Source organism: Hippichthys cyanospilos, chromosome 6 (genome assembly GCF_059441005.1).
Source record: "Hippichthys cyanospilos isolate Australia breed blue-spotted pipefish chromosome 6, RoL_Hcya_1.0, whole genome shotgun sequence".
NCBI classification, from domain to species: Eukaryota; Metazoa; Chordata; class Actinopteri; order Syngnathiformes; family Syngnathidae; genus Hippichthys; species Hippichthys cyanospilos.
The window spans coordinates 4,016,575-4,032,500 of record NC_142374.1 but is presented as its reverse complement, the minus strand read 5'-3'; the positions used below and the strand labels follow the sequence as shown (position 1 = coordinate 4,032,500).

At 37.7% G+C, this 15,926-nt stretch overlaps 1 protein-coding gene across 3 annotated transcripts in view; it reads right to left on the bottom strand.

Annotated features, from left to right (window-relative positions):
- LOC148421907 (F-actin-monooxygenase mical2b-like) overlaps nucleotides 1–15,926 on the bottom strand; it is a 63,103-nt gene that overhangs the window by 45,612 nt on the left and 1,565 nt on the right. For all 3 annotated transcript variants that reach the window (XM_088416338.1, XM_088416339.1, XM_088416340.1), the window contains exons 2-3: nucleotides 2,318–2,661; nucleotides 834–1,041 (exon numbers count right to left, since the gene is read on the bottom strand). In XM_088416338.1, coding sequence (XP_088272464.1) covers nucleotides 834–1,041; nucleotides 2,318–2,581 — 472 coding nt within the window. In that variant the 5' untranslated portion in view covers nucleotides 2,582–2,661. The remainder of the gene's footprint in view (nucleotides 1–833; nucleotides 1,042–2,317; nucleotides 2,662–15,926) is intronic.

The window sequence follows — 15,926 nt, the reverse complement described above, 5'->3', positions numbered from 1 at the left end:
AACTCGAAAGGCGCTTCTCATGACCGCGCGCGGCCATTTGTGTCGCTCCATTCGCGTCCATCGTGTCGCCCGACGTGCCTTCGTGCCCAGTCACGCGAACTCCATTGACTACAATACAAAACGCTCCGCTTGTTGGCCTCGTTCGCGTTCGGTGCACGCGCACCATTAAACTAAATCATCTCCAAAACATTATTTCGTGTGCAGCCCACGCGGCCCGGTACCAGTTGATCCACGGACCGGTACCGGTCCGCGGACCGGGGGTTGGGGACCACTGCTTTAAACCACCTGTTTATGAAGACGCTTGACCTGAATACGTTGTGTGTGTGTGTGTGTGTGTGTGTGTGTGTGTGTGTGTGTGTGTGTGTGTGTGTGTGTGTATGTGTGTGTGTGAATGTGTGAGAGAGAAAGAGAGAGAGAGAGAGCATGAGTAAAGGAAGTAAACATGTAAATACTGTAAGTATGTACTGTACTGTAAGTACAGTAAATAAGTACAGTAAATAAATAAATAACATTGGTAATCGTAAGTGTGAGCAATGGAAAACACATTATCACACAATCTGACTCAAGTTGTTTTCAAACAGTATAAAGGTATTGTTTATAGCCTAAAGAAGATAAACTACACAGTTGGCTTTGCACATAGTCATGTTGGTAAAGGTCTATGGCGGACAGCAAACTAGGGAGTTAACCACTCCAAGGTTCTTTTAAAAGGGGCAGGAAAAAAAAAACAAGGCTTCACAAAACTATTTTGAAAAGGAATTAATAAGGAAAAAGTAATTAATGAATCATTCATTCTTGAAAATTGTTCAACAAGTTTGTCTAGAAAATGTACTCACTGATATGATCGATGGAGCCAGCACAGAACTTGCCGTAGAACTTCTTGGCCCCTAAACCTCTGAGGTCTTCAATGGTAAAGGGCCACAAATGCAGCACATTATTTCTGGAGAAAGTGTCCCTCTTTTCAATCACTACCACCTTACAACCCAGAAGAGCCAGCTCGATGGCTGTCCGCAGACCACAAGGTCCACCACCAATGATAAGACACTAAACACAGAATGAGAGAAAGAAAAAAAAAAACAATTAAAATATGTGTATAATTCATTGCTGAACTTGGAAATGCAAAAAAATAATAAATAATAAAATATATATTGTATAAACAAGTAATATTTTTTTTCAGCTCTTACTCAAAGTCCACTCATTATATCAACATAAAATAACCAAACAAAACATTTGCTACAGTCAACCAAAACATAGGTTGTTAAATTGTGGTAATTAAAAAATAATTTAAAAAAAAACTTACATCTGGCGCAATGTAAATAGATGTGAAATATTTCTAACTTTAAGGTAAAAGGACAAGATGAAAAAATGATTACATTCAGTAGAAAACAGCAATGCTATAGTAAACTGAATCCTTTAATGCTAAATTGTATGTTATCTCATGCAGCTTTGTTGTTTTAGCTTATACAAATAACTTCTTAACATACTTAATTTCCATGAGAAAAAAATGACTGGGATAATTCAGCTGTTATTTTTGGCCAACCCAACTCAGCTATTAACCCTCTGATGCCGCTTTTCTCTCCAGACATCTTATCTTTAATCAAGCTATAAGGTAATTGATGTTAGAGTAGCTTTGCTGAGGTAATGGGGGAGTGTGCCATGGATTCATCCAAATACACTTTACACGACCAAGTATTTTGTTGAGAACAACCATTTTAATGGTGGCCCCTTAGTTTCTTCCTGAATGTTAATCTTTCAGAAGACCAGAAACATTTGGGAATATTCAATCTTTCCAATTTAGTGGAACAGCCTGTGCAAGGCTGTTTGCGTCTTTTTTTTTTTTTTTTGGGGGGGGGGGGGGGGGGGGGGGTTGCTTGTAATACTTTGATTTAATTTTGGCTTGCTTTGAAGAATAACTAATATATGAATGGGCACCTTACACTCAACTGGATCCATTTTAAGTACTCCTTTGTGTGTTGTTTTTTTAAATATAAACAAACAAATACAATTATGAATTTTAAAACAAATGAGCCATAAAGAAAGGAGTAAAAATGAAGGTGTGATAGTTTCCAAGAATAAAATACAATTAGTGAATTAGGAATTAAAAACTAAAGAGTGTGAAGTAAACATCTTTGAATTAACACACATGAAACAAAATAAACTTTTTTTTTTTTTTTTTTTTTAGTATTTTCCTTGTTTGGTGGACCTTGTTGGACGCGGAGAGAGACTCTCTGCTCGTCAATCAGGATGAACCCCAATTTACAGGAACCATATCATTAAATATTATATATTATGTATTTCAATTATTTAACTGATCTCTTACCCTGGTTCCTTGACAGGCTTTATTCTGGCTGTAAACCTTTTGCTGTGCCCTCTTGTCCAATTTGGTCCACAGAGCTTTGACCTTCCAGGAGTTGACAGCTGCTTTCAGTGAGCTGTAGAAGTTGCTGTAGTCCAATGGATTCAGCTCCAGCTGCCTGCAGAGGATACCGAAGGCCTGCAGAGTCCCTTTACATGTGGACATCTGGACAAAGTTCTCGAAGAGTTGGCTGGCCTTAGCTGTACGTTCATCTTCCGTTTCACCCATTCTGTCTGATTAAATCCAGAGGGGCCCGTCTCCTTTTGACTCTCCTACCTTAAGATGCTGCCATGCATAGCCGGCTGGCTCTGGAAAATAAATAATACAAAATTATTACTGTTATTGATTTTCATTCTTAACTTCAGAAGAATGAGAAAAAAAAACAGCAGTGAGTGAAAAGGGAACTGGACACCAGTTTTTGTAAGTAGAGGAGAAATCACATAAATCATAGGTCAAATCATCTAATACAGTGGTTCTCAGCCTTTTTTCAGTGCTGTACCTCCTGTGAAATATGTATTCATCCAAGTATCTCTTAACCAGTGTGAAGCATTTTTGGGTTAAAAAAATAAAACAAACAAACAAAAAAACTTCATTTGTATTGGTCCAAGAAATAATCAATATAAAGTGTCCTCTTTTGGATCACAGGAGCGATCTGTTATCAAAAATAAATAAGTTAATTATTAGTAAATATTTGTCCACAAAGAATAATCAAAATTAAGTGTCGGACCTGTTTTCAGAAAGAAATAATTATACATATTTTTCCAGAGAAAAACATTGAACATAAAGCGTCATATTTTGGGATTACAGTAGAGAGCTGTTCACAAAAATAACTCATTAACTTAATCATTAATACCTATTTGTCCACAAAATAATAATCAAAATAAAAGGTCAGACCTGTTTTCAAAAAGAAATATTTTTATACTAAACATAAAACGTCATCTTTTGGCATTACATCTGTTCACATTATTAAATCATTAATGAGAGGTGACAAATTGGGCCGAAACATTCTAGTATGGGGGAGAATCGGCTTTTAAAAATAAAAAATTGAAGAGCTTACTGAACATAAAATTTGTTTTATTAACTTATATTTTCCTTACACATTTAGTTAACTCAATAATTATTTTTAAAGGATTTTTGCTTGTTTGTTTTATTTAAAATGTGTAGCACCCCATGGAGTTCCTTCAAGTACCCCCAGGGGGACCCATATCCCCATTTGAGAACCACTGATCAAAGTGTTCCATCAGTTATACCATAGGAGGTAAAATCAAAATTACTGAGGCAATGGCAACATTTCTGGATTGAGAATATTAATTGCAGTGCTGTACTAAAAATTGTTCATTGTGCATGCCGCCAAATTAAGCACTACCACTCTTGGCTGCTGGGGTCATTTACTGCATTGCATTCTGCAGAGCCAACAGAATCCATGCCAGCAGGGTTATTAAACTAATCCTGAAAGGGTCAAATTACAACTAGAGACATGTAAGCCAATGAAGAAGAGGAAGTCTCTGATCAACCTTCCTTTTGGCTATCCACCCCACCCCCATCTTGACATGGGCTGGTTGGCCCAGCTCATAAGTCACAAAGAGTAATTCAGGGAATTATAGTGAATTAAATAACTTCTCTCTGTAGGAAATAAGGGATTGAATACAAGTTGTTGCTGTTGACGCTGATAACATCTAACATGTCAAACATGGTCTTACGAAGTAAAAGTATGACATAGTGCGGGACAGAAATTATACATGACAAATCCACTTTAAAAAGTTACATCTTGAAGTGAGGAGCATTTTTCTATAGTAAAATATGTTTCGATTAAAGAAATAATGGGATGGAAAGTAGTTGGTTTTTGGTGCAGAAAGTACACTTACAGCCATCAACACGCTAACACCTTTTAAACCACAAATATTTATTGGATTTTTTTTTTTGCACGACACAATTCCTTTCGTTCCATTGAATGTCTGATAGGATTATGGTTGTGTAAGACTGGTATAGGTACACAGACTTGAAATGGAACAGAAAATTCACTCATGCAAAATAAACTTCAGTTGTGAAGTAAAAAAAAAACCTCATCATTCTTTTATTTTGTTTCAAATACATAAAACCAAGCCATTCGGAAAAAATAAAGGAAAAAGAATACACATATACACATATATAACGGTATATACGGATGTGACAAGGGGGGGGGGGGGGCTCTGTATATATTATTTTTTATTTATTTATTTATTGAACATTGAAAACAAAAACCTAGTAAATCAGTCTGATGATTTCGTTTAAAAAAAAAAAAATCTTGCTTTAACTTTGGAGGCTCAGTCTGCAAATCAGCATTTAACCCCTCCCTGCCATATTGTGGCAGGTATATGCACAATCCCCTCTTAACTCATTCAGTGGCAGGTCATTTCAGGGCCTCCTTTTTTTGAAGAGAAACCGTAAATAAGTACTAGGGATTGAATAGCTGAACTGGAAATGAATGTGTTGCGTACATGTAAATGGTGTGTTCCTATGTGAAAGGTGTCCTGATATCACTGACATTTGGTAAACTATTGCCTTTTCTCAACGATGAATACAACTCCATACAGAGTACGGTGCATGGTTGATGGAAAAGGAACATTTTCCCTAATAACAATGTGAGCCCTAATTAGGAATAGCTTGTGGGTTAGGGCAGTTGGTGTTTATGTCTGAACACATTCAAAGGCTAGCTAATCTCACAAATACAAGGATTAACATTTACATTTTGTTCACAAAACTTTAGAGAATACTTCCTTAGGGCAGAACCTAACCATTATTTTAATACATTGGTTAACCTATCAAATCCTTTATGGATAAGATAAAAAAAAAAGTTTCATTTCCATCCCTTAATTTAAAAACAAGGCATTATGATATAAATGGCATTGCAATAAACGTGTGTGGCGTCAGGGCAAAACTGTTGCTAATTTTTATCAGAAAAACTAAAAAAACTAAAAAATATTTATTGCTGAGAGGCTGACATTCCTAGAATTTGGACAAATTAGACTTGGTCTGATTTTTTTTTTTTTTAAACAGATTATTAAACATGATTAATTTTCATTTGACAATTGTCAATTTATCATTGCACTATGCAGTAGAATGTATGATAAAGATGCTTTATGTATACATTTATTCATTTGAATTGTATCTGGTTATATCACCTCACACATTTGCACAAGCAGATTATTAATCAATACAATCTATTTTATTTAACACGATAATCAATTATTTTAATCTGTTATAGTGGTTTTTAACCTAGTTGGCGGTACTGAAACCCACCAGTTTCATATGCACATTCACCTAACGCTTCTTTAGAAAAAAATTAAATGTTTTGTTTTTTTCTCAAATTCAAGACAAAGGAATATGTTGTTTTTTTTTACTGGTGCGCAAAATGAACTGCACTAATCGGCCAAGCAATGTAACATGATCATCTGCAGCCAGTGATGGCCAAGAGAAACACGTCGTCCCAAATGACCTGATGTATCAGGTGTGTCTTGACCTTCTCAGCGGAGGCTCCACCGAACCCTTTAGACCAGGCACGTCCAAACCCGGTCCTGGAGGGCCACCTATCCTGCATGTTTTTGATGTTTCCGTCGTCCAATGCAGCTGATTCAAATAATCAATTTTGTTGTCAGGCTTCCGCTGAGCTTGCTGATGAGCTGATCATTTGAATCAGGTGTGGTAGGAGGATAGAAACCTCCAAAACATGCCAGATAGGCGGCCCTCTGGGACTGGGTTTGGACATGCCTGCTTTAGACAGACTCTCCAAAACCCTAGGTTTAAATCAAACCCCGGTTAAGAACCAGTGCTCTATTGGGAGAAATCAAACCCGATATTGGGTACATATTTCTTCCAAGGTACAGAATGTTAAGATAAGCTACGTATAACTGTTGTGTATCATTGCGGTATCATTCAAAACCGAGAGACTATCTATGAACCACATCCGAAAGGGCCACCGCAGTGGCGGATGACACACCCATGCCTTGAATGTACAAAGTAGATAAAAGGCTTGAAGAAAATGCACGCCCTATATCAGCGACAGCTTTATAAGGTGGGAGGGGTTTTCACAGTGGAGTGGGTGATTCATGTTGAGTTACAGATAACGAATGCTGTACCCTTTCTCGGGTCCATTCTTTGGTGGCCCAAACACCATGAGTGACACACTTCTACTCTATATCTACACGTTTCAATCTCAAGCAGTGAAAGTTCCCTCAATGCAGTAAATGTTAATGGCAACAACTATCTGAATAATGTGGGTTTTTCCATCATTCATAAAAGATGGCATAAACTGATAAGAATGATGGGGTAAAATCTTTGTGCTATTTTAGCACATTTATTTACTCAACTAGCTTACAATACCTAATCATATCCCTTGGTTTCCAAATGCTCTTATACTTAGTGCTCACCAGTGAGTGGCATGCTGCAGAACAAAAACCTCCCAAACTGTCCAAAAACTGTTCCAAACTAGTTAAAAAAAAAAAATAGCATTGCATCCATGTCACTTACTCCCAGAAGTCATTTCTCCAATTTTCTGCAATAAACTAGTGTGCTACACAGCAGCACATACTTCATGATGTCCATGATGTCACATGATGTCCATGTGCATCAGCACTACTACCACAACTGTACACCAACTGTACACCAAATGGCAAAAATATGCTACTGTTATGTGAAATGCAGAGACAGTAAATAACCAAAATAAGTGTGCCGACACTTTCTTCCTAAAACTATGTTAGCTCGAAGGCTCAACAGCTTTAAATATGAAATATTTAAATATGTGTAATAAAGGTAATACGTATTTAGTCGGAATGGGACGAGACACAAATCCGACAAGACAACATATCTCACGAAAATGAGTCCACTAGAATGAGATGAGACTTTTACAAAGTTTGTGATATAAAATAATGCATAACAATCAACAAATATATTTGTAAATCGAAACAAGTAAATATACAGTCCTCTGCCCTTTCTATTACCAGACTCACTGAGTAGCGTAGCGTCTTGAGTTGTGTTATCCTAAATCGCAATTTATCCATCTTGTTTGTTGGTGACCGCACATAACAAGCAAAATACTGTGTAGAGAGAACCAGTGTGGCATTAGCTTTAGCCTAACTCCTCAACCCTCTGTGTTTTCACTTGCAGCTATTAAGCAGTCCCTACACCGCCTGCATGTCCGGTTGGTTCACTGTGAAGCATTGGGCGTTTTCTGTAGCTCAGAAATGAGGCAAAGATTGCTGATAAAATGGTTGTAACTTTGCAGTTGAATATCCCAGAACCTTGTGTGATGTGAAATCCAACCTGTTCTAAACAAATAGATCCATAATATCACTGCAAGCTAGTAAACTCTCAAGAGAATGAGGTTTGTGTTGCGCACGCACCTCCACCATCTTGCCAGATCAGCGCTTTGACTTTTCACGCCAAGCATGCCTAATTCTTCTTACAAAGAGGGGTTTAGAGTAATGAAGGTATGAGGCGAGTGAAATGAGGTAAAACACATCCCCCAAAAACACTTCCTGTGGAAATTCCCGCTGTAAAAAAAAATGTGCTTGAATGAAACAATCAAAAGATGTGTAAAATAAATTAAAAATAAAGCGTCCACTAATTGTCCAAGAATTTACATGATTGACTATTCGTGGTAGGCCAAGTTCAATCTGTCTACCACCAATGTCAGTTTGGGCTGCATTGCAGGCAGTAGTCTGATTCTTTTCTAGTGAGAGTAGGACTCAGCAAGGGCTGCATTTTGCCATAGATTCTGTTTTTTTACCTATATGGACGGATTTTCTAGGCACAGGTGAAGCATTAGGAGGTTCCAAGTTGTTGGTCTCAGCACTAAATCTTTTTGCAGATTATGTTGTGTTTTTGTTTTTGTCAAGTTGTGATTTCCAACTCTGACTGGAGGGGTTCGGTGAAGCGGCCCTCAATGACAAAAGTGTGAATATCCTGCCCCAAGTAGAAGAGTTCAAGCATAGCTGCATCTTGTTCACTAACGAGTGCGGAATGGAGTGGGAGATCGACAGGTGGACTGGTGAAGTAGACTGTAAATCAGTCTGTCATGGTGAAGAAGGAGCTGAGCCCAAAAGCGGAACTCTCGATTAACCGTTTGATCTCTGTTCTGATCCTTTCCTACGGTGACGAGCTGTGGGTAATGACCGAAAGAACAAGATCCTGGATACAGTCAAAATGAGTTTCCTCTGCAGGGTGTCCTGGCTCTCTCAGAGAGGGTTTTGAGTATTCACAGGATTTTAGTTTTTATTTTGACTGCAAATGAGTATCGGCTCCATCTATTGGTTATCGGCCTTGACCACGAATTATCAATATTGGCCAGAAAGAAAAGCTGAATTATTGAGGTGTAATGTACCTCAGCCTGAATGGCCACATGGTGCTCTGAACAGCTTTAACGATAGCATGCAAGCACTTAAATCAAATTCCTAATCCTCATAGCATTAACACCCCAAACTGTAGATGACGGAGACTGGATTAAGAACATAATACAACTTGTCAGTAGTTATTGTCAAATGACCCCGCACTTCTATCAGACACAATGAATTGATAACCATTACAAAGCATACAAAAAGGAGGTTTAACATTTGCCCGGGTCATGTTACAAGCAAGACAAAATCTTAGTTGACTGAAAGAAGGGACTCAAGAATGAATGATGTACAGTATTAAATTATTCATGACAAACAGCGATGTCATGGAAAAATATGTTTGTTTGCAGCCCAATTTTAGCTTTAGGTTGATGATTGTGACTTCAAAATTAATGGGGATATCATTGATGACTACATCACAACTTGATGCATTTCTTCTTGCCATGTTGTTGTTGCCAAGCAAGTGTGCTAGTGCTTGGTACAAAGCATATATGCACATTATTCAAACTAAGCTTAATCATAACCTCGTGCACCCTGAACAGTGATGCACCCACTGTTTCTACAAGACCCACTAAATTATAGATTTTTATTTACCGTATTTTGTGGACGATAACCCGCACCGGTATATAAGCCGCAGCAGCACAATATGAGCAACATTTTTTTTTTTTGTCACGGATAAGCTGCACTGGACTATAAGCCGCAGGTAAGAACATTTTTACACAATATTTACACAATAATATGGTAAATGGAAGTTTATCTTTTTTTTTTGTTATTTATTTTTTTTAGAATTGTCTGCCAAGAGCAACATCCTCTTTTTAACAGACTGAAAATGACTGCATGTTTAGTCCCAACATATTTATAGAAAATGGATGGATGGATATTTTCAACACTAACAGAATACTGTTGGTTAAATAGCAGTTCAAAATCTGAATCAATACTTCACAGCATCTTTTTTATTAATCTCCCTTTGTTTGATAGATTATTTTAGTGAACATAAAAACACATTGCACATTACTCATAAATACAATCATAAATAAATAAAATCATATACTGTATATGATGTACTGTATATAAAATGTACACATACGTCACAAATTTACCCAAATTTTATACATCCTCGTGTTCAATTTAGACATATATTTTTTAATAATATATTTTTAAAACTCTTTGAGAACAGTTATTGATGAACATCTTTTCAGTTCTATTTCATAGTTGTTCCATACATTGAAACCTCGAACAGATGCACACATTTGCTTGCTGGTGGCTAGCAAAAAAAAAAAAAAAAAAAAAAAAACCTAAAAAAACCCTAAAAAAACAAAAACAGATAAGCCGCACTGGACTATAAGCCGCAGGGCTCAAATCATGAGGAAAAAGTTGTGGCTTATAGTCTGAAAAATACTGTATATGTGCAAGCTGCACAAGCAAAATAAATTTTGTCAAGAGTTGTTGGAACAAAACCAAGTATTTTCATAAAAACTCATATAGCAATGTGAATTCATATAGCAATGTGAATACAGTATACCTTTTTTCCCCCTCTTTCAATTGGGGGTTCAGAGCACAGAGTGTTTAGTCGCTAATCAGGAAAACAAAAAATAAGTGCTAAAGTGAATAGTAGATTTTCCACAGACGTCTGGCTAGAACCATGTTTTGGTAGAGAGCCAACAGTTATGAAAAGCAAATGTGTATCACATTTAATTCTTATCTTCACTAATGCCAAAAATTATGGCAATTTTTTAAATCAATTATCCTATTAATTCCATCTTTTTTTTAATTATATATCATAGATATCTTTAAAAAAAAAATACTAAGGTTGAATTTACTGAGGTTGAGCATGAATTGAAGTGAATTAAATGTAGGCTTGGAAACGATAAACGGATACGACCGAATGTCCGGTTTTTACAGGCGAGCGATCAGTAGCATACTAACCAATCGAGAGTACACGGCCACAAATCCTTAGATCAGTGGTTCTAAACCTTGTTGGAGGCACCGAACCCCACCAGTTTGATATGCTCATTCACCCAACACTTCTTTAGTAAAAAAAAAATAAATTATATATATATATATATATATATATATATATATATTTTTTTTTTTTACTGGTGCACAAAATGAATTGTGCATTAATATCACCTTGTTCAAATAACAAAACCAACGCAGTGTACGGTAGGAAATCTCAGAGCAGGACGCTTTCAATGACTGTGCCCACTAAGTGCAGACTAGAGTGATGGGTGGACCTCTACGGCGGAGGCTCCACCAAACCCCTGAGACCGATTCACCGAACCCCTAGGGTTAGATCGAACCCAGGTTAAGAACCACTGCCTTAGATGAATCGATTGTAGAGCAATGGATCGGCTATCGCGAGGATATGATTCGGTTACCCAAGGCTTTACAATTTTCCTCTCTAACGTAACATGAGAGCTGATGAAATAACGGTTGCGCATGCGCTGTAGCCCAAAAGCTAAATGTAGTAATGGCGATGTGCTAAAACAATGGATTGATGTTGGAAGATATGTTTATATACATTGCTTGTTTAAAAAAAAAAGTGCAATAAATAGACATGTTTGACCAAACATGACAAATACTCATGATTAATAATCGTGATCGCAATATTGACCAAAATAATTGGGATTATTATCGTGCAGCCCTACCAAAAAGTGAGCCACTCTAGATTGGAGTGTTTCCACATCGTGCTTTTAGCAGTGGCAATAATTTAACAGCTATCCTACTCTGAGATACCACTTTTTAGGCGGACGAAAAAAAATTAAATCTTTTTATTTTATAAGCTATTTCACGTTTGTTTTGTTTGGTCAGAGACAAAATAAAAATGTATACTTGAAAAATAAATTTCTTCTCAGTGTCAGGCTCAAGTGTTCAATAATTCAATTTTAGTTCTCAAGTCAAGCAATGACAAGATTATCTGACATACTGAAGCTCAACTTGGCCTTTCTCATCTGACAGCAGTCCATGTTGTCAGCCAGTAACACTTATCTCCCTGGTGTATTTTTGTCTCATGGTCTCTCCCCCAAAGCTGATATGTGTGGTGTCAACCCCATATAAGTCAAGCACTCATTCCAAGAACTAACAGCGTGTGCCACAGTGGCTTGTTTTCGTGGCCCTATGCACTGAACGACAGAAAGATAAATGAGAAAAGACCAAGAGGAAATGTGATCTTAACATCTACGGTGTCGACTGCAGCAGCGTGATAATAAAATCATAATTGTTCATTCCAGTAATTCCTGACACGACTCTCATTATATCCAGACAATATAATAGCTTTGTAACACAATGATGGGTGGAAAAAAACACAAACAGTACAGACATCAATGGAACTCAACGGATAAATGTATGTCTGATGTACAGACTGGGCATACTCTCTTGGGCAGTGAGGCGACGTTTTCTGATGTTGCCTTGCCTCATCTTCAGATTCCATTTCTAACCTTGAAGAGTCTTCTGTCAGTACGGGTGTAAACCCAACAATTTCCTGGGATTACTGATAGTGAATGTACGCTTGGGCAGAACAATTTGAGGAAACAATGGTAATGCATATATTCTGACAGATTTTGTGAGTTATATTTGCAATTTAGATTTTTTTTTCCAGCCCAAATCAAAATTCATTGCAATTTTCACAATGGATAACAGAATTTACAAACAAGGCATAAAATGACATCATGCCTTCAACACAAAATAGCTATTACTATAATAATACAAGCACACTGAAGAGGTCCTGTGGAGGAGATTTCAAGATTTTTAACTCTTTCAATGCCATGGATGAGAATTCTCATCTTTTAAAATAGTAACAAAATGAATATTAGAATGCTCATCAAATACATTTTTTAAAAAGAGGGTACTTGACAACCATGACTAGTGCTTTTTTAATACAAAGCCAATTGAGCACTGTGGTGATAACTGTGGCCACTGGATGGCAGTGTTTTCACACATAAACACATACAGTGGACCCCCATGTTACAGCGTCCCTGGCTTACGTTATTTTCATGTTGCGACATGGAATATTGAGTTTTTTCATTCCCTCTTTATGGTATTTTCCCGGTTTTGCGACAAAAACAACTGTCATGACCCTAGGGGCTTGGCTGTATTTGTGTTGTTTCGTCTCCATCTGCAGGCGTTTTTAGGTCATCACACTTATTTTCAGTTGCTGTTACACTTGCCTCCCTGTAATGCGTCACTGCAATGCTGGTCTGCTATTGGTCGGCGTCTCCGTGGTCTGCTATTGGTCGGCCTCACTCGTTTCAAAATGGCGGAAGGGTAAAGCTTTGTTCTATCGTGAGTTGTTACAAAAGCGTATTTATAGTGCGTTTTACTGCTTAATTCAAAGTTGAATGGATTAGCCATAGGTCCCAAGATTCCCAGTAATGTTAAAGAGACAAGTAAGAAGATGATTTATATGGAAACGAAGCTGGAGATAATCAAGAAATACGAAGCTAGCCTAGCCTTGGCTACCATTACTAGAGAATATAGGCATAACAAGCACCACTCAAAGATAAATAAATCCTGTCAATATATTTTATTTATGATGTTGTCTGATTGTATACATGTATATTATATATACGTAGCACTTACTATACTACTTTGGTACCAATTTTTAATATGTATGACCAATTATAATATTTTTGCCTGGGGGTCCTACGGTGAATTCGCGTTACGAGCCCAACCGCGGAACAGACATGGAGCAGGTACTGCTGCAACGTTTATTATTCGAGAGGCTCGAACAGATTTGATGGCTTGCGTCCTACCTTGAGCTATAACACATAATACGTCCTGTGAAAAGTAGCAGATGATAACATGTTAGACACGTTTCCCAAAAATATTAAAGCCAAAAAAGTACGAAATGGACAGTAGAAATTGCTGCTGCAGCAGATGAGAGCTGCACAGTGAAATTCAAGCATTGAATCTGACAATCTTATCAGTTTGTGTGTCCTTTTTTGCTTGCCTTTACAGCATTGTTAAACTTGCTAGTCACGGACCAAGCGGGCTCTCTCGGCTGGCGACGAGCATTAAGAATCATTGTGGAAAAGGACCGGAAGTCAGAATCGGCTAAGAATGTCTAGTGACATTGAGGCATCAAGTAAAACTGTAATTGAAACAGTGACTCAATCCACAAATTCATATCAGGGTTGCTAGCTAATATTTAGCGATAGCATATAGAACTACATCCTACATCAATACAGTGGACCCCCGTGTTACATTGTCCCTGGCTTACGTTTTTTTCATTTTACGATGCGGAATATTGAGTTTTTCCGTCACCTCTTTATGGTATTTTTCCGGTTTTGCGACAAAAACAATTGTCATGACCCTAGGGGCTTGGCTGTAATTGTGTTGTTTTGTCTCTATCTGCAGGCGTTTTTAGGTAATTGCACTTAGTTTCTGTTGCCGTCAATACATCCATGCAATGCGTCACTACAATTGGTCAGCGTCTCCTCACGGTTATGATCTTGGTCTGCTATTGGTCAGCCTCAATTCAAAATGGTGGAATAGTAAAGGTTTGTACTATCGCGAGTGGTTAAAAAACTGTATTTATAGTGCATTCTACTGCTTAATTCAAACTTGAAAAGGTTAGCCATGGGTCCCAAGATTGCTAGTGATGTTAAACAGAGAAGTAAGAAGATCATTTATATGGAAACGATGCTGGGGATAATCACAAAATATGACGCTAGTCTACAGTAGCCTAGGCTACCCTTACTAGGGAACATGGGCGTAACAAGCAGCACTCAAAGGTAAATAAATACTTTCTATAATTTGTATTTATGATGTTTTCTGATTGTATACATGTATATTATTTATATATACGCAACATTTACTAAACTATTTTGGTACCAATTTTTAAAATGTATGTACAATTTTGATGTTTTTACCTGGGGTTCTAAATGCATTAGCTATTTAACATAGGTTTGGATTGCCTGTCATACGACCCCAACCGCGGAACGGATTAATTTCGTAGCACGGGGGCCCACTATACTGTACATATGCTTGCAGACTAGTGTGAAGGGAATCATATATTAGGTTGTTATCATTATGTGCTTATTTCTTGTCTAGAATAGCGTGCATTGCTATCCATCTATGCAGTCCTACTGTAGTTCATCTGGCCCCAGTCCTTAGATAAAGCTGTTGACGTAGGAAAGTGTGAGCTGGGACCTTGGCCTAGCTGTTGCTGACGCCCGGGTGGCTCTTTTTGTTATGTCTTGTAATGTGCAATGCTTTGCTGAATGAATAAAAAGGGGACGCGTGAGCGACGAAAATGCTGTTGGCAACACATGAGTATGTACGCCAAGCTTTTCCCTTTGCCTAGGCTGAGAAATTTTGGCTGGTCTGAGTTATTATTCTGCTGTTTAGCAGCAGGGCTTGTCTTAGTCTACCTTTAAAGATAACCCTGACAACTAGTGAGATTATATACATTTCTTTGGTTACCTTTTATACACATTTTTGCGTTTGTTATGCATTTGTATTTTTTCCTATTTAAACTTAGTAATTTATTATCATTTTTTGTTAAGAATCGGAATTAATATCATTAGGGACCTGAGTAAAACAGAAATATGGTAATCGTCCAAATTCAAAAGATACTGAACCCTAACAATTACTAAGAGATTATTTCTCAAATTGACTGAATTGTGACCCAATTGTGGCCCAATGCTAGCAATATACAGAACCAGTGCTGGTTCTACCAGAGCCACCACAATTTAGCTGCCAGGCCACCACCCAAAAAGGCTTAAGGTAGAAATGTTTTCCTTATTTTTGTTGCTTTGTTTCAAGTCAGACATATTATTTTCAAGTGCTTTCCCAAATCAGAAGCAGCAACTAGCAGTACCTAGCTGTAGTCTAAAAATTAGATAGCTTTTCATCAGGGATATGGGGGGGGGGGGGGGGGGGGGGGCATTCACTCTCATGCAAAAGAGGTGGAGCGCACTAGAAGGAACAAACACTGAGCATGACCTATGATGATCGACAACATAGTTAGGGGTTCAGTTTTGGCAAGGTTAGGGTCAAGCACTGAGTCAGAATAGGAAACCATTCATCCATTCATTTTCAAGTGCCGCTTATGCTTGACGGGGTTGCAGGCTTGCTAGTGCCTATCCCAGCTGTCGAAGGACATTAGGCGGGGGACACCCTGAACTGATTGCCAGCCAACTGCAGAGCACACAGAGACAAACAACCATCCAGGCACCCTATCACACCTAAGGACAATATCGTAT